Here is a 24,297-nt window from a genome sequence, read left to right on the forward strand (position 1 = left end):
TATATGTATTTCTTGGACTCAACAGAAATTCTTTTTACTTTATAAATGAAAATTTGCAATCACAAAGGTCAGAGAATGCTTTTCATATCACAAGTATTTCAATTTGCAGTAGCAATAGTAGCTATTATATTTATCTGTAACCCTAAAAACATTTTAAATTAAAAATCTTTTATCTCAGGGTAGAGAAATGGCTCAGCTGTAGCTTCTTCCCATTACGCATATTATCATCGGACTGTCTGTCCAGGTCCGAAAGATCTGATGATACATTCTGGTCCACAGGCACCCCTACTCCCACATGGTATATACAAACAGAGACACATATACATAAATGAAAATACAAATAAATCTTGAAGAATATCTGAAGATGGTAATCCTTCTTAACAAAACCTTCAAATTGCTGGATTTGTGAGGCAAAAAAAAAATGAGTGTTTACTTATTTTGCTAATGGTGTCAATAAGTTTATAAAATGTGATACTTTAAAGATGTTTAGTACTGGGTGAATTTCACACTCTGGCAGCTTTAAAAGGTATAGAAAAATAAAATAAAGCTCCCCTTCTAGAGCTTTAAAGCTTTAAGTTACTTAAAAATTTGGTCGGAGAGACAAGCTAGGTGTCTGACGCCAATGTTTCCTTGCTGGGGATGGTTGTTAATCGTAAGTCAAAGGCTAAAATCATTGGGCTTTCTGTTCAGGGAACACATTTTCCCTTTTTGTTTCCCCTCATCTTGCTTTTGTGACAATTTCATACTAATTTTGGTCTTTGTTACTCACCATTAGTCCTCTCCAAGTGACTCCCTTCTTCCTAAAAAACTTCCCACCCCTTACTTGTTTTGTTTCATTTTTTGTTTTATGATTCATTGACTTTAGTTAGAACTACTTTTTTGAGCGTGGGTATAGAATTATTTTCTGAAGCCTGGACTATTTATCATTGGCAACATTACCAAAGAAAATGACACCCCTTCCCTCAGCAGCTATCAACTACCCTTAGACCCTGTACCACGCATAGATTTTTATCTGATACCCTAGTATTTTGTATAAAAGGTAAAAGTTTATATTACTTTACTTATTTAATGAATTAATTTGTTTATGATTGATTGGTTAATCGGGTTGATTGATTGACTGATTGATTGAGATGGGGTTTCCCTCTGTAAGCCTAGCCCATATGGAAATCAATATATAATACAGAGTACCCTCAAATTCTTGTTGGTCTTGATGCTCAAACTCTCAAATGGTAGGGTTGTGGGTATGAGTTGCCACACCTAGATGCAGAGCTTTTTCTCTTCATATAGGTTATCCCTCAGTCTGCGACAGACAGAAGAAGGCCACATCTCCATCCCTTCCCGAGAGCAGTAAAGAAGCACTGGAGCTCGAGCAAAAGCATGTCCATAATGTGTACGATGAAATTGCAAGTCACTTCAGCAGCACAAGGCATAGCCCGTGGCCACGCATAGTAGAGTTCCTGAAAGCTTTGCCAAGTGGTTCCGTAGTGGCAGACATTGGATGTGGAAATGGAAAGTACCTTGGCATCAACAAGGACTTATATATGGCAAGTAACTGTGCTACTTCTATTTTTCTTTAATTTGAAAGCAAATGGGGAGGGGAGTGTGCATACATGAGTACTGTACTTAACATCATTTCATTCCTCCCTCTCCTGATTCCAATTTCTCCTATGTTTCTTTCACTCTTTTTAAACTCCATGACCTCTTTTTTTAAACTGTTATTGTTATATATAAATAAATATTCATATTCATATATGTGTATATATATATATGCACACACATATAAAGTCTGCTGAATCCGTTTAGTTCTATTTATGTATGTTTGTGTGTATGTGTATGTTTAGGGCTAATAACTTGAGATTGGATAACCTATTAGAGAGGCTCCTCCCTGAAGAAGACTCCCTCTTTTCCCTCTTTCATCAGTCATTAACTGCCCACAATTCTTCATACGGGGTAGACCTTGTGAATTTCCGCCCATCTACATTGGAATGTTACCTCGTATTAGCATTTTTCAGGTTTTGATTATGCAGTGATATTGAGATTCCATGGAATAGCTTCCCTGTCATATATAAAAGATGCTATCTCATAGCAGATGTCTCTGGCCCTTACAATCTTTCTTTTCCTCTTCCAGTTTTTCTGCTTTATGCATTTGCTTTATCTTTCTTCTATTAGGATGTCCCAATAAGGAAAAGTTCTCTATAAAATCTCTTCTAACCTATAGTTGATAATCATAATAGTTTATTCATGATCACATTAGAAAGTAAAATCTAAGGACAAGGAAAATTGCAAAGAATACAATGGTCATAAATACCTAGGGAAACAGAAAAAAGAACTGGAGAAGTCTTGGGGTGATACCTCAGTACATAAATTGCTTTCCACATAAGCACGAGAACCTGAGTTCAATCCCCAAACACCCACATCAAAAGCTGGGTATAGTGGCACAAGATTTTCTTCCCAGCCAGGCAGTGGTGGTGCATGGCTTTAGTCCCAGCATGTGGGAGGCAGAGACAGGTCAATTTCTGAGTTCAAGGCCAGCCTAGTCTACAGAGTAAGTTTGAGGACAGCCAGGGCTACACAGAGGAACCTTGTCTCAAAAAAACAAAGAACCAACAACAACAACAAAAGATTTTCTTCCCAGTACTGGGGAGGCAGTGACAGGAGGGTCCCTAGGGCTCAATGACTAATCAGTGTACCTGAGTCAGTGAGCTATAGGCATCCTTGAGAGATTATTATCTCAAAAAACCAAGATGGACAGCTCCTGAGGAATGGCACTTGAAGCTAGTCTATGGCCTTCATAATGTACACACATGTATAATTACCAACATGCATGCATGTGTGTGCTTGTGCGCACACACACACATTTAAAAGACAAAAAAGTATGGGCATGTTTCTTAAATTTTAGCCTGTTGTAATAACTTTTCTGCAGTGGCCTTAATAACAGTAATATACTGTGACATGGAACCACTGCAAGGAGAGCACAAAAATAGAAGCACTGGAAGTCCTGTGACTTAGTTTGGGTTTTGTTGCTGTGAAGAGACAACATAACCAAGGCAACTCTTACCAAAGACAACATTTACTTAGGGCTGCCTTACAATTTCAGAGGTTTAGTCCTTTATCACCATGGTGGGAAACATGGCACCATCCAGGCAGACACGGTGCTGGAGAAGGAGCTGAGAGGTCTACATCTTGATCTGAAGGCAGCCAGGAAGAGACTCTCTTCCTGTAGGCAGCCAGGAGGAGGCTCCTTTTTACACTGGGGAAAGCTTGAGCATAGGACCTCAAAGCCCACCCCAACAGTGACCCTCTTCTTTCAACAAGGGCATACCTCCTCACAGTACCACTTTGCATGGGCCAAATATATTCACACCACCATATCCTCGTTCCAAACACATAAGTGTAACTCTTGTACCTCATCAAAGAAGCTTTTTTTTTTTTTTTGAGCAGATGGAGACTAGTATAAAAAGCCACAACTAGTCAAAATACAAAGAACAGTTGATTATTAGTTGCTGAATGCCAGCTTCAGCATAGCCCATATATCTGAACAACAGAGACTTAACCCCAAGTGCTCATTCATTCATAGTCAGAAAAGGAAAGTATTGCCTCATAGATTTAAACTTTATGAACTTTACCATGCTAGATCCAGAGCTAAAACCATTTCCAATTCTGCAGTTATCTGTTTTCATTTGTTATCATGTTGTTCTTTGAGTCACCTTTTCATTTTCTCTCTTTGTGTGGTAGGCTTATCCACAGTATCTCTATTACCACTGCTCTGTGACGACTAGTACTTTTATTTCTCAAGATTAGGGGTGGAAAGGGGAGGGAAAGGAAGGAGCGAAGGGAAAGAGAGGAAGAAAATGAATGAATGAATGAATGAATGAGTTGGTCTATATCCAAGTTATTGAAATATCTCAGATTACTCGGAGTCCTGGCTTCCTTCTCCACCCTTGATACTGTGCACCAACACAAAGGAAACACGACTGCTGCAATTAGGGAACTTAGAGCTGACACTCAGTGGCAGATGAAAAGAATAGTTTTCCATCTACAACAAAATGATACTCATGAATTGTTGTCATGTATATAGTTCAATTTCAGTTTGTGAATTATAGATTAAATTTGTTTACATTGAAGGCATAGGTTTCGTTTAATGTGCCATGTAAAGTTCCATCCTAGAATTCAAGATAAGATAATAAAACCAGGCTTATAATAAAAACATGCATATAATCTCAATTTGGCTACCTCAAAAACAAACTAACTAACAAAACGAAACCATGTGTTATGACCAAGTCTCACTATATAACCTTGGCTGCTCTAGAACTTGCTATGGAGATTAGAATGGCCTAGAATTTATAGAGATCTTTCTGCCTCTGCTTCCCAAGTACTAAGATTAAAGGCATACAACACAATGCTTGCATGTGTTAACTTCTTAAAAGCTTCTTTAAAAATGTTTCAGATTAGATTATGCTATTTGAAAAAAAGAAAGATGCAGAAGATAAAAAATTTATAAAACTTGATATTAAAATGGCATCATTCACCACATATTCCAATAAAGTACAGAATATTATTAGAAATTACTATGAAAACTGATCTTCTAAAAAGCTAGAAAGCCTAAAAGAAATAGAACTTATAAATGCATACCATCTACCAAGTTAGAGCAAGAAGTTATTACAGAGCCATTATAATCAAGGAGATCAAAGCTGTAAAAGGGCTTCTCTTGAGCTGAAGGGGATTGCAACCCTATAGGAAGAACAATAGTATCAACAACTAACTGGACTGCTCAGAGCTCCCAGGGACTAAACCAATCGAAGAACATCACCTAGCCCCTGTTACATATGTAGCAGAGGACTGCTTCTTCTGGCTTTCTTGGGGTGGGGGGCATGTGCTTGGTCCAGTGGAGGATTGATGCCCCAGAGAAGGGGGATACTAGAGAGGTGTGAGTGGATGGGTGGGTGGGTGAGGGGAGCATTCTTTTAGAGGCAATAGGAAGAGAGGATACTATGGGAGCCTTGTAGACAGGAGACTGAGAAGGGGGATAGCATTTGAAATGTAAATAAATAAAATAATTTTTCTTAAAAAAAAGGTTTTTCTCTTGGAGAAATACCTAAGACCAGATAGATTCACTGCTTGTCTTAGTCAGGGTTTCTATTCCGGCACAAACATCATGACCAAGAAGCAAGTTGGGGAGGAAAGGCTTTATTCAGCTTACTTCTACATTGCTGTTGATCACCAGAGGAAGTCAGAACTGGAACTCAAGCAGGTCAGGAAGCAGGAGCTGATGTAGAGGCCACGGAGGGATGTTTCTTACTGGCTTGCTTCCCCTGGCTTGCTCAGCCTGCTCTCTTATAGATCCCAAGACTTCCAGCCCAGGGATGGCACCACCCACAAGGGGCCCTACCCTCTTGATCACTAATTGAGAAAATGCTCCACAGCTGGGTCTCATGGAGGCACTTCCCCAACTGAAGCTCCCTTCTCTGTGATAACTCCAGCCTGTGTCAAGTTGACACACAAAACCAGCCAGCATACTGCTGAATTCTATCAAATTTTTAAGGAAAATCTCATACTAATTCTTTGTAACTTCTACAAAATAGAACATGAAAGAAAACTACCAAATCCACTCAGTAAGGCAGAATCTATCATACTGACATAAAACCATATAAAGACACAATGAAAAGTGAAAAATATAGTACTTTTTTTTATAAACACAGCTGGACAAATCACAATATCCAACCAGAGATTGTACTCTACTAGAGCTAGGTTTCAAATCTAGATTTCATTATGTCTTTTCTTTAACTCTTTAACGTATTTCTCTGCACTTTCTACATTACTAGTGTGATTTCTCTACAGTTGAATATTTTCTTTTTTAAAATAGTTATTACTTTAAATTATTAATTTGCGTGTATGTGAATCTGAATGTGGATTTGTGTATATGAATGCAGTGCTCATGGAGGTCAGAAGAGGCCATTGGATTACCAGAAGCTGGAGTTACAGATGGTTGTGAGCCATCTGTCTGATAGGGATACTGGGAAATGAACTCACTTCTCTCAGTATGTGCTCTTAACCACTAAATCTTCTCTCCAGCCATAATGTTTTTGCATAGTTTTAAAAATCTTTTTTTTTTGTGTGTATACTTTTTAAAAATTATTTACTTATTTTATATGTATGAATCTTTTGCTTGTGTGTATGTACATTCATCATGTGCAAACCTGTTTTTATCAGATGCCTGTAAGGGACATTAGATCCCCAGGAATTGGAGTTATGTAACAGATAATTAGTCACCAAGTATTGGTTCTGGGGAATCAAACTAATGCCCTCTGCAAGAGTAGCAAGTATTCTTAATTGCTGAGCCATCTTTCCAGCCCAAATTTTATATATATATATATATATTTTTTTTTTAAGAAAAACAAAGCCCCTATTCAGAATATTGTTGAAGGATATTCACCTACCTGTTTTCCTATTACCCTATTAACCAGTTTATAATGAGTATATTCATTTATGTTTTTTTCTGTAAATATTTTATAGTGTAGTTTATATAATTTGATATTGCATATAACTTAACTTCATCTTTACACCAATTATCTCTTAAAGTTTCTGGATTTTAAATTATGTATGATGACATTCTTATATATATGGTTGTTTTTCATTTAGTGCTGTTATAAATAACTGCAGGGCTGGGGGTCTTAGCTCAGTGACACAGTGCTTTAGTGTTCTTCTGGATTCTGGGTTTAACCTCTAGCAGCATGTACAAGCAGCTTGTGCACACATACAAATAGCCTATTTTGTACTTAGAATTTTGTTAGGTGGATAGATTTTGTTTTGAGTATGTGTGCTATAATAAAAACCCATAGGAATATCTCACTGTATATAAACATGTATATTAAAAGACAAGAATTATATTGTGACAAGAATGAAAAATATGGATTTGTGGGATAAGGAAGACCAGGTTTTTTTTTTATTAGATATTTTCTTTATTTACATGTCATATGATTTCTCCTTTCCCAGTTTCCCCTCCAAAAAAACAAAAACAAAAACAAAAACAAAAAAAAACAAACAAAAAACAACAACAAGAAAAAAAATCCCTGTTCCCTCTCCCCTCCCCCTGCTCACCATCCCACCGTCTCTTGTTTACTGGCCCTGGCATTCCCCTACACTGGGGCAGCAGAACCGTCATAGGGCCAAGGGCCTCTCCTCCCCTTGATGACCGACTTGGCCATCCTCTACTATACATATGGCTGCCAGAGCCATCAGTCCCACCATGTGTACTCCTTGGTTGATTGTTTCGTCCCTGGGAGCTCTGAGGGTACTAGTTAGTTCATATTGTTGTTAGTTTTAAGGGGCTGCAAACCCTTCAGCTCCTTCAGTCCTTTCTTTAACTCCTTTATTGTGGACCCTGTACTCAGTTCAATGGATGGCTATGAGCCTCTACTTCTGTATTAGGTACTGTCAGAGCCTCTCAGGAGACAGCTATTTCAGGCTGGATTGTCCTTCCTTCAGTCTCTGCTCCATAGTTAGTCTCTGCAACTCCTTCCATGGTTATTTTGTTGGAAGACCAGGTTTTTAAATCTATGGTCTATTCTGGACAAATTATTTTCTTTGCCATTAAATTTCATTATCTCTACTATAGAGATATGACTAACTCAAAATATTTTAAAAAGAATCTGCCTGGGAAAGTTCAAAACAGGGTCTTAGCAGGACTAGTTTTTTCTACACTTTGTGTTACTTAAAAAATAATTTATTTATTTTTATTTTATGTACATTGGTGTTTCGACTGCATACGCCTGTATGAGGGTGTTGATCTCCTGGAAGAGTAGTTACAGACAGTTGTAAGCTGCCATCCCAGGTGCTGGGAATTGAATTTGGGTCTTCTGTAACAACAGCCAGTGCTCTTAACCTCTGACCTTTTCTCCAGCACCCGTGTGTTACTTTGTAAAACACATTTTAGAAGACTGATTATTAAGCAAAGGCTGTGAATATTTTTATCATGATAATTAAAGTCTACACTGCCAACAACATTATGTAAGGGCAGAGTTTTTTCACACGGCTGTCGCTGTGAGGTGGTTTGGGGGTTATTCTCCACAGTCCACTCTGCATGCTGCTGCGTGTACTTCCTTCCCTTTTTGTTGTTTTTCTTTTCCTTTCTTACTTGCCAAGGTAATCATCAGTTATTTTCCTGCTTTAAAAGTTATGTATTTGATAGTTTAACAGTAGAAAATGGAACTTTAGTTTAATGATTTTTTTTTTATGTTTTACTTATACTTCCAGAGTCATGTATTTAGGGTTTTGGTTTGTTTAATTTTTCTTTGAAATTTTTAAAAATCTTGAAGATACAGTTGGGGAGATGGTGCAGTGCATCATACAAGTGCTTGACTACAAGGAAAAGGAGCTGAACTGAAATCCTCAGAACCTGCATAAAATAACAGATAGCAGGTAACAGGTGTCTGTAATCCACTCTCTCCTCCAATGAGATGGGCAGTAAAGACAGGAGAATTCTTAGAAGGTGGTGGGCCAACTAGCCCGGTGTAAAGAGCAGTAAGCAAGAGACTCTGAATTAAGCAAGTTGGAATGAAAAGACTAACACCTGGGGTTGTCCTCTGATCTTCACACGTGTGCACACATCTTCATGCCAACATGCCCGAGCAAAAACATAAACACATCACACACATAACATATACACAAATAGGGAAAATTAAAGAAAGTATTTTTAAACCTAATATGAATGTTTATGTCCTTGATATCCATCCAACACAATGAAACATGTAGCTGTACAAGTGTTCTTGAGTTCATGGTTTTCTTATAAATAGGCCATCTTTCTGCTCTGTTTTAGACATTATGCTGAATTATGAAGAACTTCAAAAATGTGATACTATTCTTGGTGTTTATAAAAGGAAGAGAAAAAATATTGAACTATGATGTGTGGAACACTCCCAGACTTTGGCCACTATCAGTGGGATTTGTGTGTCACAATGCCTATTCTTTCTTGTTGATGAGAAGCAGTACTATGTCCAAACTGTCAAAAGCATCTTGCCAGAGAGGGACATTTCCTCTGATTTTGCATGGATGCTGTTCTGATTTTCTTTGTGATTCTTAGCAACTTTCTTCTGAATAACTTGAGCCTGACATTTAAAGTTTTGTTTCTCAGTCAGATTGGATTTCTTCCTGTTAGCTTTTAGTAAGATTCAGCTGTCAGTCATAACTAGGCATACTTATGGCAGCAGCTGCTGCTGCTGCAGCAGTTCTTCTTCTTCTCCTTCTTCTTCTTCTTCTTCTTCTTCTTCTTCTTCTTCTTCTTCTTCTTCTTCTTCTCCTACTCCTTCCCCTCCTCCTCCTTCCCCTCCTCCTCTTTCCCCTCCTCCTCCTCCCCTTCTTTGTCCTTCCCCTCCTCCTCCTCCTCCTCCTTCTTCATATATATATGTCTCTCTCTCTCTCCCTCTCTCTCTCTATATATATATACATATATATGTATATATATGCATATATATATGTATATATGTTTTTTGTTTTTTTTTTGTTTTTTTGGTTTCTTGAGGCAGGGCTTCTTTGTATATCCCTGGCTGTCCTGGAACTCTGGACCAGGCTGGCCTCAAACTCAGAAATCCAACTGCCTTTGCCTCCCAAGTGCTGGGATTACAGGCGTGCACTACCACTACCTGGCACTTCTTATTTTTGAACTGAATTCAGTTGTAGGGAAATGTAGTCAACATCAAACTTAGTGTATATTATTTGACTGGAGTTTTGACTCTGAGTTTGGGCTTAACTGGCTGAGTTGTATAGAATATAAATGAAAAGAAATGAATGTGATCAGCCAGGCATGGATCTTGAACAAAGAGGAGAGTTAGGAGTGATTCTGGTCCTGTTATTAATAGCCCACTGGGACATCCCCTATGGAATTATACCAAGGAAAGTTTGCTAGTTGGGAACCTTTATCCAAGTTCATAAATTAAAGCAGCTCTAAGGGTCAAATATAGACATCATTTAATACCAGTTGGTAACTGAGTACACATATTAAATATAACAAAGATGGCATTGTGATTTAGCTCAACCAAGAATTGTTTTGATAAGAAAATCTGTATTCTTTATTTCCAGCAGAACTGCAAGAGCCTTAAGAACCAGTGTTTATTATAATGAAAAAATAAATGAGGAAATATGAGCTCAAACTGGCCACCATTGTTGGATTGAATCTGCCACTTTAATTACACATTCTTACAGAGAGAAAAGCATTGCTCATTATTGGATTGGGTTAAGAAAAAATGTCTAGAATAATTATTAATGGTGGGTTACCACTTTTTGGGTCTCTTTTATGTCATTCATAGTTATGTACACATAACATGTGCACATAACAGTTATATGTGTATAGATGTGCATGTACATATACATGTGCATTCATATTCACTGTGGTGCATAAATATTTGGTTGTTTGTATGTTACTAAACAGGAAAGCTTATACAAAAACAACAAAGCTATACTGAAAATGAAGCCCTTGCAAATTTTACACATGATCGAAATGATTATTATGGGGCTGGCTCATTAGGCTTTACCTGCTTGGGGAAGTGGATATGTTTGCTCTGCTTGCTGCCTTCAATGGTACCATTCCCTTAGGTTTAAACAAGCATAATTTTTACAAACTATTAACTTAGCACTTTGTTCTTTTGTAAGGGTAGGGTGTGGATCTGGGATCAAGGAGGGGAAGAGGGAAGTGGAGTCACCTGGGAAGCAAACTCCAGAAACCAGTATCAATTATCTACTGTATTGCACAGCAGCAAGCCTTTTTATACAGCCTTTGGACTAATGGGAAATCAACATGAGCTCTGGATGGCAAACCATCCCTCTGGCACTATGGAGAAGTTCCAGGCTGCCAGTACCCAAAGGGTCCTCCTTAAAGACAGGGAAAGCTGCCACCACCCTATTTTGGCACCATTCTGAGGTTCCACTTGTTTGCTAGGATTCTCGGTATTGTGTCATGTGATATGCCAGCTGACATAGGCCCTCCTACTATTAGAGTGGTATAGAAGCTTCCCTCTTGCCGGGCCGTGGTGGCGCACGCCTTTAATCCCAGCACTTGGGAGGCAGAGGCAAGTGGATTTCTGAGTTCGAGGCCAGCCTGGTCTACAAAGTGAGTTCCAGGACAGCCAGGGCTACTCAGAGAAACCCTGTCTCGAAAAACCAAAAAAAAAAAAAAAGCTTCCCTCTACGTCTCCTGGGCCCTACCCAGGAGCCACAGCACCCACATCAGATGTTTAACAGAAAAAAGGTTCAATAGTTTCAAAAACTGAAATAATCTTTACCAGCAGTAAAACAAAACAAAACAAACCAACTAAAAACCCACCACCAACAAAAATAAACAGGGTTTTACTGTTTAATACTGGCTGGGCTTGCCTGCCACTGCCTCCCATATGCTAGGATGAATGATTCGTGCCACTGTATATGACCTCCACTTTTGGGGGTGGGGTGATAATTGATTTTTGTGGCTATAGTCATGACATTTTACTAACTGTTATGACTTGTAATGTTGTTTCCTTATGAATATGTACCTGGTGTGATTAGTCTAAGGAATGAAATAAACTTCTTGGAATATATAAACCAAATGTTGTAATTTTTTTTTTTTAATCACAGATTGGGTGTGATCGTAGCCGGAACCTTGTGGACATTTGTAGAGAGAGGCAGTTCCAAGCCTTAGTCTGCGATGCATTGGCTGTTCCTGTCAGAAGTGGGTCTTGTGATGCTTGCATCTCTATTGCTGTCATTCACCACTTTGCAACTTCAGTGAGTGTTGCTTTTCCCTCTGTACGAGTTTGTAAGTAAGATGACTGGAAAAGTAAGTGTGTGTGTGTGTGTGTGTGTGTGTGTGTGTGTGCGCGCGCGCGTGCGCGCGCGTGTGTGTGTGTGAAAATAAGCCTTTCCTTTCTTCATTTTCTTTTATTTTGCTATTTTTGTCATGGTTTCAACATGACGTATCCTCCAAAAATAAAAAAAATAAAACGAGCTCATTGCTGAAGTCTTGGCCTCAAACTTGTGGCTCTGTTAGAGGTGATTGGGTCACAAGGGTACTAATTCCATCAGTGGGCCAATTCATTGACTATTTTATGTTGTATGCACTATTAAGAGGTGGGGCCTGATTTAAAGAAAAGAGCTCAGTAATAGAGCGGCTTTCAATCCTGGGCCCCTTTCTTTCCCTCTGCTACTTGCTGCCATCAGATAAGCAGCTCTGCCAGGATGTTCCTTTCTGAGATGTTCTGCCCAATAGTAGCCCTAGAAACAAGAAGCTAAAAGGATATGGACTGGAATCTGAAAGTCTGTGAACCAAAATAAATCTCCATTTATATATAATGTTTTTCTTGGACATTTTACCACAGTAACAAAAATCGATAACAATTCTTTTTGATTGCTTGCTCTATAGCTTTAATGTAGTTTTCCCTCCTCCCTTAGCTTTCTGGATAGTCTTTGGTTATTTTTAATATTTACCATAGGTGGCCAATATCTACTTTTTTTTATTGGATATTTTCTTTATTTACATTTCAAATGTTATCCCCATTCCTAATTTCCCCTCTGGAAACTCCCTTCCCCCCCCTCCCCCCCAGACAAGGTTTCTCTGTATAGCCCAGGCTGTCCTGGAACTCACTCTGAAGACCAGGCTGGCCTCGAACTCAGAAATCCTCCTGCCTCTGCCTCCCAAGTGCTGGGACTAAAGGTGTGCGCCACCACCGCCTGGCTGGAAACTCCCTATTGCTTCCCCCTTCCCCCTGCTTCTTGAAGGGTGCTCCCCCACCCACCCACCCAATCCTGCCTCCGCTCCCTGGCATTCCTCTACACTGGGGTATTGAGCTTTCACAGGACCAAGGGCCTCTCCTCCCACTGATGACCGACTAGGCCATCCTCTGCATCCATATGCAGCTGGAGCCATAGGTCCCTCCATGTGTACTCTGGTTGCTGGTTTAGTCCCTGGGAGCTTTGGTGAGTCTGGTTGGTTGATACTGTTATTCTTCCTATAGGGTTTCAAACCCCTTCAGTTCCTTCAGTCCTTTCTCTAACTCCTCCATTGGAGACTGCTCAGTCCAATGGTTGGCTGTGAGCATCGGCCTCTATATTTGTCAGGCACTGGCAGATCCTCTCAGAAGACAACTATATCAGGCTCCTGTCAGCAAGCACTTGTTGGCATCCACAATACTGTCTGGGTTTGGTGACTGTATATAGGATGGATCTCCTGGTGGGGCAGTCTTTAGATGGCCTTTCCTTCAGTCTCTGCTCCACACTTTGTATTTCCTCCTGTGAGTATTTTGTTCCCCCTTCTAAGCAGGACTGAAGCATTCACACTTTGGTTTTCTTTCTTCTTGAGCTTCATGTGGTCTGAAAGACTAGCTTTCTTTTGCTTAAAGAATTCTTTTTGTCATTTTTATTTATTGTTACATTGACAGCATGTCCTCTTATATTTTGTGACATTGGACTCTCCTTTTTAAAAAAATATTATTTTGAGTATATTAGTATATTTTGAATCCTAAATTGATAATGTTTTCTATATTTGCTGTTTTGCAGCCTTTTTTTTTTCACCTCTGCTTCATTCTAGGTAATTTATTCTGGCTTGAATGCTAGCTCAATAATTCTCTGTGTAGATATATGTAATATAATGTTAAATTCCTGTGTTGTTTTTGATGATTCTAGAACTTATTTTTTCTTATTTCAAGTTTTTTCCTATCTTTTTTGGACATATTAGTTCTAGTTATGTTAAAGTCTTTAAGGGTGTTTTTAATGGAAAATAAGTCTTTTCTTGTTTTATTCATAACCAGACACATGTTAATAGTTGCTTTAGTATACCCATTTATAAGTCATTATAAAATAATTGAAATGATGAAATATAAAATTTTTAACTTGCATTTATTCATGTGTTGTCTGTGCATGCGTGTGTGTGTGTGTGTGTGTGTGTGTGTGTGTGTGTGTATGTGTGTATATACATACTGATGTGACGGTGCATTTGCCACAAATATTGAGTGTATGTCATAAAACAACTGTGAGACTGTGTCTTCTCCACCAAATGGGTTCTGGGAATTGATTCAGGTCATCAGGCATTGACAATAGTGTTTACCCACTAAGCCATCTCCCTAGCCCAAAATATACAGTGTTTAATTCTTAATTACACTGAATATAGCTGTGCTTTTTCTATGACATAACAGAGTTGGTATATTTAATTTTGATTAGCTAAACTTTGTCTCATATACAGAAATAGTGGGAAATAACTACAAAGCATTAAAATGGAAATAGTTGTATAAATCCAGTATTACTTTAAAGTAGTACATCATTTGTTTTTTATATGAATTAATAGAAACTGTAGCAAGTAGTAAATCTACTGAAGAAATATGAGAAACTTAAAAAACAATTTAATAGACCAATAATTACTTGCATTGCTAAATATGCTATATCGGTTTTAGTCCACATAGAAACTAAACCACTTGAGTGATGGAATGATAATGGAGCCTACTCAGAATCTGAATTCAATTCTCAAATATTGAAACAGTTGCAATGTTGAAAACTGTATATATTTGCAAAGTTGTGATACCTAATTTTATGTATTTTATAAAAAAGATAGATAATAGTGAGCAGAGTATCTCTGCACAGAGGCCATACTCAGTGGTTAATTGGTCGTGTGAAAGAATCTAATGAAAATAATAGATATCTCCTTTTCTCCCTGTAAAAACTGAGCAATCGAATACAGACTTTGACAAGAAGCCTTTCTAAAACAAACAAGTATTTTCTTTGCTTCCTTTCTTATATTTCTGAAAGTGATGGTTACAAAGAATCAAAATAACTTTGAAAATTGTTCTCCAGGATTAAATAAGTTTTTCATTTTTCTAATGAAAAGGAGAAAGAATCTTATTAAATCCATCTCTCTCTCTCTCTCTCTCTCTCTCTCTCTCTCTCTCTCTGTCCTCTCTTTGCAGTAAACATCTTTTCTTTTATATATACTAAAATATTCCTGGAACTAGAGAAGTGACTCAGTAGTTCAGAGCACTTTCTCTGCAAGCATAAGGAGCAGAGTTCAGGTCCTAGTATGTACACAAAAGCTGGCCATGGTTGTCAACAACACCTGTAACCCCAGTGGTGAGCATGACAAAGATAGGACTGCTGGAATAGGACTGCTGGAGTTATTGCCTTATCATCTAGCAGGAAATAGATATTCTAGGTTCAGGGGACCCTTTGCTAAAAGGGTGCAAGATGTAAAATGATAGAGGTGGACACCTGGCACTCTCTTCTGTCTTGAGGGTTTAGTTTTATAGTCTGTCCTTTCCCTTTGCTTTTGGAGCTTTGGTCATGAATAATTCTTCTTCTTCTTCTTCTTCTTCTTCTTCTTCTTCTTCTTCTTCTTCTTCTTCTTCTTCTTCTTCTTCTTCTTCTTCTTCTTCTTCTCCTTCTTCTTCTTCTTCTTCTTCTTCTTCTTCTTCTTCTTCTTCTTCTTCTTCTTCTTCTTCTTCTTCTCCTTCTCCTTCTCCTTCTCCTCCTCCTCCTCCTCATTATTATTATTATTATTATTATTAATATTAACATCATTGAATTCTGAACATTTTATTAAATGGTGTGAATTCTTCTGTCCTCTTCCAAAGAGGAGTAAATTAAGACCAACAAGTAAATATAAGCTGATCATTTTAACTCTTTAAGGATGGGCTTTCTATTTTATTGGTGTTAGTTTATAGTTGCTTAGTTCAGTCCCTCCCTAAGGCCTCAAGATAAGCTTTGTTTCTATCTGAGTCATTGTACCTTGTAGACCTTAATGTCATCTTTTGTCTCTTCAACATTGCTTGATTGCTGACACCTCTGCTTTGCTTTCTAACTTGCCAGCTGCTCCTCTGCTGAGTTTCCTGGAACTTCACCCAGTGTTCATGCAGTGTAGGAACTGGAAGATGGCTTTAGAGGACTTTGCATGTAGCCTTTGGAGGCATTTTCTTAAAATTCCTTCATCTCTGATTTTTGACCCCTGAATTTCAACTGCTTTGACTTCTCTATATTAAAAGCCTGGTGTCCTTAGGCCACTCAATTTTCTGTTTTCTGCTTGTATTTTATTCCCTCTCACTGTGAATTAAAATTCATTCAGGTCCAGCCTGCAGACTTGCTTACCCGTGCCTTAGCCAGCTATTTTATGTACAGTTTTGAGTACCAGCAAACCAGGAAACATTTAATTAGGTTTCCCCACTTCTTCTCTCTATCTCCTCTGGGTTTGATAAATTAGAGTCATTTCATTTTATTGGAGTTCTTTTTGTTTCTTTGGTTTTGTTTGTTTGTTTTGTTTTGCTTTGTTTTTTTTGTTTTGTTTTTTTTTTTTAGGCGCGCAGAGTGGAAGCTCTCCAAGAACTTGCCCGTCTCCTGAGACCTGGTGGGCAGGCCCTCATTTATGTCTGGGCAATGGAACAAGAATATAAAAATCAGAAGTCCAAGTATCTTAAAGGAAACAGAATTAGCCAAGGAGATAAAGATAAGCTAAACAGTGCCACATCCATGGAAGAACTGCTAGTAAATCAAATGCCTGAGGGAGTCAGTGAAGACCCAGCATTGTCTGTCCACTCCAGTAATCACACCAAAGAAGAAGAGTATAAGTCAAGGAAAGTTCCTAATTCTGAGCTTCCTATTCATACAAATAGGACCTGTTTTCATTCCCAAGATGTGCTGGTTCCCTGGCACCTCAAAGGAAACCCTGGTAAAGACAAAGCTGTTGAACCATGTGAGGTAGCAGGATGTCCTGACCCAAGTCCTGTGTTTCATCGTTATTACCATGTTTTCTGTGATGGAGAGTTGGAAGCTTCCTGCCAGGCTGTGGGTGGTGTTAGCATTCTACAGAGCTATTATGATCAAGGGAATTGGTGTGTTGTTCTTCAAAAGGTCTGATCATTTATCTGAACATATCATGTGTAAAGAACAAAATACAGATCTGTTTTTGAAAAGGAAACTAAATTTCCTCTTTAAATAATGAAATTTGGGGGATGTTACAAAGGAGAACTGAGAACAGAGATACTTAGGAAACATTCTATTTCCATCATCTGACTTGATAAACGTAGGTTCCTCTTACATGCCTTTTAAGTATGGTGTTTGACATTAACTTGTGAAAAGTCTGTGATGTTTGTGTAAGTGTATATATAGCATTTGAATATAAGCTTTTGTGTTAAAATCTTTTTATAGCTCCTAACTTATGTAGAGTCATAATGAAGCAATTATGTGAGCTTTTAATGAAGTGAGAATACTCCTGAACAATAAGAAAGTATCTGAAGTTTTATCTGAAATTGTTTGTTCCAAAAACTCATACTTTCTCACTTCATCTTTCTATTACATTCTAGATGCCTGCCCAGAAACACTTTAGCCAAAAGATTCTCAGAAATTAATAGAAATTTAATTCAACAGATATTCATTAAACACACACCCTATACTGATTAGTATTAAATACTAGGAGTGGAGTTGTAAACAAGTAAAAGAGGTTGGGGTGTAGATAAGTTGAAGAACCTTTGTTGGCCATTGAGGCTCTAGATTTAATACCAATTACCACAAACATATACACACCAGCAGAAAACAAGAATGAAGACCTATTTCTAGAGAGCTTACCTTCAAGAAGGGATGGCTATTAAAAGCAAACAAATAAGTAACTATTGTGTTCGTGGTGACCATAAATGACATGTAAAGAGTATAGAAGGATATTAACCTATAACCAAAAGATTGCTTTTTAATGGCTGAAATAACTACTAATCCTGAGTAACTTATTACCAGAAATCACTATTCCTGATCTATTGGTCTAAGCTCTTAAAACAACTCTAATAGTTCCTTTTAACAGTTAAATTGCAAAAGTTAAAATGTTTTCAGTGAAACCAAACTTTGTTCTTGCAGTCACAATTGGGTGTTCCTTGTTCATAGTTTGTCCCAATTCAGGGTTGCATTTTCATCTAGTCAGTGAAACCAAAAGCATGTTCTTGGAAAGTATTAGTAAAATTGATGGATATTTATTTACCCAGACTGAGTTGACCAGGGGGAACTTTTTGTGATTTTTGTAATTGCTTCAATTAAAAAAAAATTAATTAAAAGTAACCTGTAAATGTTTTTAAAACAATCATGTTCTTTTAAAAATGTTTATAATTAACATTTTTAACTGTAGTAGGAGTCTTTAAAATTCTATTTGCATATATAATTTTGTTTTGTTTCATTTTGTTTTTTTGAGAGAATATCTCCTATAGTCCAGGTTGACTTCAATCTTGCTTTGTAGCCAAGGATCATCTTGAATACCTGATTCTCCTACTTTCACCTTTCCAGTTCTGGGATTACATGTACCACCATAGCAGGCCTAAGTGAAGTTATATATATATATATATATATATATATATATATATATATGTATATATATATATATGAAAACATAAAATGCTGGTTATATATTAAAGCAGCAGTTCTCAACCTGTGTGTCATGACCCCTTTGGGGGTGAAACTACCCTTAAGACCATTGGAAATAATAAATATTTACATTATGATTCATAATTGTAGCAAAATTATAGTTATGAAGTAGCAACAAAAATAAATTTATGGTCGGGGTCACTACAGCATTAAAGGGTCCACAGCATTAGGAAGGTTGAGAACCACTGTATTAAAGGAACATGTAGACCAGTGAAATGACTTCATTGGTACAGGAATGTGTCACCAACCCTGAGTTCAGTCCCCAGGGCCTATATACCCACTTATGCTTGTGCATGTGTTCCTAAGTACGCAAATACACACACACACACACACACACACACACACACACACATGCGCACAAATACTCATACAACTAAATACCTTTTTTAGAGAAAGGGTTTTACTTTGTAGTCTTGACTGTCCTGGAACTAGCTAAATTGAACAGGCTGTTCTTGAGCCCACAGAATCTGGCCTATCTTTGTCACGTGCTGGAATTGAAGGCCTGTCCCATCATGTTCAGCCAAATACATTTCAAAAAAAGAGAGATATAATATTTTCAGCTGTTCCTATATTAAATTTTGAATATTGTGCTTGTGAGTTTAAGTTTCCAAGTAAACAAGTTAGCTATGTTGACTGATTAGAAGAAGAAAATTTCTTGAAATGTACATTGACTCCTTAGGCTAATTTTAATATTTCCTTATTCTTGAATATTTTAGAAATAAACTTAAAGGCAGGAATGAGTCTCCTCTGCTCCGAAGTCTGAGTCCCAGAGTTCAAAACTGGCTAGGTTTACATAGTGAAACTGTACTGGCTGGTTTTGTGTGTCAAGTTGACACAAGCTGGAGTTATCACAGAGAAAGAAGCCTCCCTTGAGGAAATGCCTCCATGAGATCCAGCTGTAAGGCATTTTCTCAATTAGTGATCAAGGCTGGAGGGCCTATTGTGGGTGGTGCCATCCCTGGGCTGGTAGCCTTGCGTTCTATAAGAGAGCAGGCTGAGCAAACCAGGGGAAGCAAGCCAGTAAGTAAAATCCTTCCATGGCCTCTGCATCTGCTCCTGCTTCCTGACCTGCTTGAGTTTCAGTCCTGAACTCCTTTGGTGATGAACAGCAGTTTGGAGTGTAAGCTGAATAAACCCCAACTTGCATCTTGGTCATGATATTTTGTGCAGGAATAGAAACCCTGACTAAGGCAGAAACCCTGTCTTAAAAAAAAAAAAAAGTAAATCAGACAAATCCAAATCTGTTCCTTGTACCATTTCCATCATTTCTTCTCCTTTGAAATGGCATCCTTGGGTGTCAGTCAAAAGTATAGTAAGAAATAAGTCCATTGACCCTGCAGGGCCTAAATGCAACTTACTGTATGTTTTCTACCCATAGAGTTAAGAAGTGTGTGTGGGTTTTTATTACTACTCATTTCTAGCACTGTCAGGCTGCCTAGCTCTACCTTTGTGACTAGAGTTTTCTTGACGATTAAGTAGGAACTGCCAGTGTGAAAACCTTGCTAGGCTTCTCCTAACGTAGATAACTTCTTCATTTTTTTCATAAAAAAACTGTTACAAAGCAAGAAAAATATAAACTATAACTGGCAAATACCTTTTTTCCAGTTATGACTATAATTCTGCAGAATTCTGTAGTTAATAAGGAAAGGATCTCAAGTTTTAATAGAGACTATCAAGATACTATATTATATTGTGTCTCATAATTCACTCTTTTACTGTATATCAGCTTTTTAATGAAAGTACCTCATGGATGAGAGGAACAATAATTTAGTTAAAAATATTAGCTGTCTTCATACCACATTAAAACTATGATTTTTGGATGTCCTGTTCAAATCAGAACCCTGTGAAATAAAAGATTAGGAAACAATATTGGGACTATGGCAATGTGATCCATGGTTTATATAATTGAAGAATTTTAACTGAAATTTTTAAAATACCAGTTGTCATAATCTGGTGGCACCTATGAGCCTCCTTTGAGGTTTTAGAACCTGATTTCCCACACACCTTCATAGCTATGTCTGACCTGAAGTAAAATTGTCTTGTTAAATATTGTGGTCTGAATGAGAAATGTCCCACCACAGGTTTGTGTATTTAACTCCTTGGTCCCAAGTTGGTGGTGCTATTTGGGGAGGTTATGTAATGGTTACACTGTAGAGCCTTACTGGAGGAGGTATTGTGGGGGCCTTTAAGGATTTCTGACTTTTTCCCACTTCATGGATGTGGATGAGATGTGATCGCTAGCTTCCTACTATAGAAATCTGGTGCCATGATGGACTCTTCATTCCTGTGGAACAGTAGGACAAAATAAACTCTTTCTATAAATTGCTTTTTGTCTAGTATTTTCTCACTGCAACAAAAAGTGACTGGTAAACATGTTTTTAACACAATATTTTCAAGTCAGTTGTTTTAGAAACTGAACTCTACCACTTAGTAGCTGTTAGAATTTGGCAAATACATATTTGAAAGAGAAAAATTATGATACTCAGTTGCAGTTTCATTGGATGGATTACATGAGACAGCACAACTATTTCAAATACTTTTTACACAAAGGACAATAAATGCCAGCTTGTTCCATCTTTATCTCCTACCCTAACTATACCCCTGGAAGCAATGTAGTTTTACCTTTCCTCATGTATTTGTGTATGTAGTCAATTTGGCATTGACGTTCATTAATACATCTCTATGATTCTTTTGTTGTTAATTTATTGATTTTCCTTTTGCAAGTCAGGCATAATTCTTATTGAAGAAAGTGATATATTATGCCCAGTAGTGGGTTGTAGAAGGGGCAGTAAGAATAAGCATAATTGAGAAGTATACATTATGATCTGAGGTGACATATTTTCCCCATAGAGTAAAAAGCTGTAGATCAGGTCCGGAAGCTAAGAGAGTGAGAAGGCTGGTGGGTTTCAGCTTCTAAAAAGGTGCAGACAGTTTTCTGTAAGAAGAGGAGTTTTAAGTGAAAATTTGACTGAAGTTGGAGAGTTAGTTATGTACTTATATGTGGAAACAGAATTTCAGATTGAGAGAAGATCTAGTGTAAAATGCTAAGGTAAAGGGCCAAAGTGAAGAACTGTGAGGAGGAGGTGTGTATGTAACAGAAAGAGTGATTCTCGGCCATGTGTTCATGGATTCTCTCCCTTTCCAGTAGGCAGATGACCATTGTTAAACTACACAGCTTCTACCATATATGCCAATCTAACAAATACCTGTTTTATAATAAATATATTCTGCTGGTTATGTTACTCTAGAGAACCCATCTACTACATGAATGAAACAGTGTAACTACTACATCCATAGCATATTTATATTGTGTCTGTAAGTAAGCTGAAGTTCATTAAAAATTTACTTTATATACAATGAACTTGAGTATCTTTAGATTTGACCTCTTTTAGAGGTCCTTGAACTCTTTCACCATCCCCACCTGAACCCCATATACTGAGGAATGCTTCCAGTTGGAGACAAGGTCAGAGACGATATAGGATATGCCAAAATTTTGTTGGTTTCCATTTTGAGATTGCAAGCTCTTTGGAACACGTGTCATCTTTAGTTCCACTTTGAAGGGAACATCTGGCTTCAGTGTGAAGATTAGACAGCAAAGGGATAAAAAGGATCAGTTGGGAAGCTTTTAATATAATTCAAATGAGAAGTGAGTATTGGTTTGTGATAGTGAATATGTTAGCATTGGACATAAGGAGAACAGCAGGCTTTGGGTTATGGATTTAAAGCCAAGAGTTTCTGGTTAATTGGTATGGTGTGAGGGAATACAAGGGGCCCACAATGTCTCTGTGGTTTCCACAGCCTATTTCCCCAGGGCTGCCATTCTTCAGTCTGAATGCAATTTTGATATCCATTTTCTCCTCTGTGATACAGGCTTAGGTCTTTAGTTGTCCTGCCCCAAACAAATCTTGCAGATAATGCCTCTGCAGACAACCACAGCAGTTGCTGTAAGCGCAGAAGTTCTACTCATTGCTCAGCAGTGTGTGAAAACAGGAGTAAACGGAACACAGTGAGCGCAACAGTTGTGATCACAAACTCATCTAGCAACCATCACACTGAGACAGACACATACATTCAGGGATTCCAAATCACGTAAGCAGCAGGATAACGAGACCCTGGTGCTGCTTTATTTTCAGTAAACCACAAAAAGGAATTGCTTACCTAAGAAGAGCCAGACATGCTGAGCATAACATTCAAATGCCCTCTGAAAAAAGAAAAGTTGCTCCAAGCTCTCTTGCCGTCCCACTTGATGTGTGATGTAGCTCTATTTATAGGTTCCAGAAACCTTTACAAGTGAAAGAAAAAAAAATCCTTGTGGAGAAAGAAAGGAAAAATATAAGATATCATTTCAAACCACAAATCTCATCTTCATGTTGCAAAAGAAGCAAGTGAAGGTTGTATTGATTATTAAGACATGGGAAACAAGCAATCATTGGTAATAGTCAGAAACTGGAAATGATCTGTTGAAGATGTGCTTCAACAGAAGAATAGGTAAAGAAAATGTGGTTCATTTACACAATGGAATACTATTCAGCTATTAAATTTGAATAGTGAATTTTGCAAATATCAAATTTGCATCATGAAATTTGCGGGCAAATGGATGAAACTAGAAAATATCCTGAGTGAGTTAACCCAAAAGGACATACATGGTATGTACTCATTGACAAGTGGGTGTTAGCCAAAAAGTTCAGAATTCCAGTGATATACCCCACAGGTCATAAAACAAGAGGGAAGGCCAAAGTGAGGATATTTGAATCTCACTTAGAAGGGCAAACAAAATAATGATGGGAGGCAGAGGGAAAGAGGAAGGGACATGGGTTGGAGAGGGCATGGGATGGGAAAGAGGGGAGGACCATGTATGGAGAGAGACAGAAGAGAAACCCAGGAGAATGAATGGAAATATACAGCTCCTGGGGGTGAGTGGTGGTGGAGAATCTCTAGCAAGTCCCAGAGTCCTGGAATGTGAGAGACTTCCAGGATTCAATGTGGGTGACCTTAGCCAAAATGCCCAATAATGGAGAGATGGAACCTAAACACTCCACTTCCAGTAGTTAGACAAGGCCCACAGTGGACAGATGGGGGCACCTACCCACCCTCAAAATTTTTGACCCAGAATTGTTCCTGTCTAAAAGAAATGCAGAGACAAAAATGGAGCAGAGACTGAAGGAATGGCTAACCAATGACCTGCCCAACTTGGCATCCATCCCATAGGCAGGCAACAAACCCTGACACTATTACTGATGCTATGGTGTGCTTGCAGGAGCCTATAATGGTTGTCTTCTGAAAGGCTCTACCAGCAGCTGACTGAGACACATGGAAATACTTAAAGCCAATCATTGGACTGAGGCCAGGGACTCCTTTGGAAGAGTTAGGGGAATGATTGAAGTAACTGAAGGGGATCACAGCCCCATGGGAAGACTAACAATGTCATGGACTCCTGAGAGCTCCCAGAGATTAAGCCACCAACTAAAGAGCATGCACAGGCTGTTCCAAGGCCCCCAACACATATGTAGCAGAGGACTGACTGCCTTGTCTGGCCCCAGTGGGAGAGAATGTGCCTAATCCTGTAGAGATTTGATGCCCCAGAGAAGGGGGATGCCCAGGGTGGAGACCTTCTCAGAGGTGAAGGAGAGGGGACACAGAGTGAAGAACTCTGGGAGGGGGAATTAGGAAGGGGGCAACATTTGCGATGTAAATAAATAAAATAATTGATTAAAACAGAAACCAGGAAAAAAATGAGTGTTTATTCTTGCTTTCGGTCTCCAGAAAGGAAATTGGAGCTTTTTAGCAAATAAAACTGGACTCGGCAGCACACATACTAAAATTGAAACAATACAGTGAAGATTAGTATAGCCCCTGTGCAAGGATGATGCTTAAATTTATGAAGCATTCCATAAAAAA

At 38.2% G+C, this 24,297-nt stretch overlaps 1 protein-coding gene, 1 long non-coding RNA gene and 1 other non-coding gene across 12 annotated transcripts in view; 2 read left to right on the forward strand and 1 right to left on the reverse strand.

The window, feature by feature from the left end:
* Positions 1-18,924, forward strand: part of Alkbh8 (alkB homolog 8, tRNA methyltransferase) — a 48,450-nt gene extending 29,526 nt beyond the window's left edge. For 9 of the 10 annotated variants that reach the window (XM_031346454.1, XM_031346456.1, XM_031346450.1 and 6 more), the window contains 3 exons: positions 1,288-1,544; positions 11,602-11,751; positions 16,297-18,061. In XM_031346454.1, the coding sequence (XP_031202314.1) occupies positions 1,288-1,544; positions 11,602-11,751; positions 16,297-16,854 (965 nt within the window). In that variant the 3' untranslated portion in view covers positions 16,855-18,061. Of the gene's footprint in view, positions 1-1,287; positions 1,545-11,601; positions 11,752-16,296 lie in introns of all 10 variants that reach the window. The other variant, XM_031346458.1, reaches the window with a different exon arrangement.
* Positions 1-22,859, reverse strand: part of LOC116074217 — a 53,421-nt gene extending 30,562 nt beyond the window's left edge. Inside the window, exon 1 of the long non-coding RNA XR_004112143.1 lies at positions 22,558-22,859. This is a non-coding gene — a long non-coding RNA (uncharacterized LOC116074217). The remainder of the gene's footprint in view (positions 1-22,557) is intronic.
* A 1,336-nt stretch (positions 22,860-24,195) lies between these two features.
* LOC116074220 lies at positions 24,196-24,297 on the forward strand. Its single transcript, XR_004112144.1, has one exon. It is a non-coding gene; the product is annotated as a U6 spliceosomal RNA (small nuclear RNA).

The sequence above is a fragment of the Mastomys coucha genome, unplaced genomic scaffold (genome assembly GCF_008632895.1).
Source record: "Mastomys coucha isolate ucsf_1 unplaced genomic scaffold, UCSF_Mcou_1 pScaffold24, whole genome shotgun sequence".
Lineage (NCBI taxonomy): Eukaryota > Metazoa > Chordata > Mammalia > Rodentia > Muridae > Mastomys > Mastomys coucha.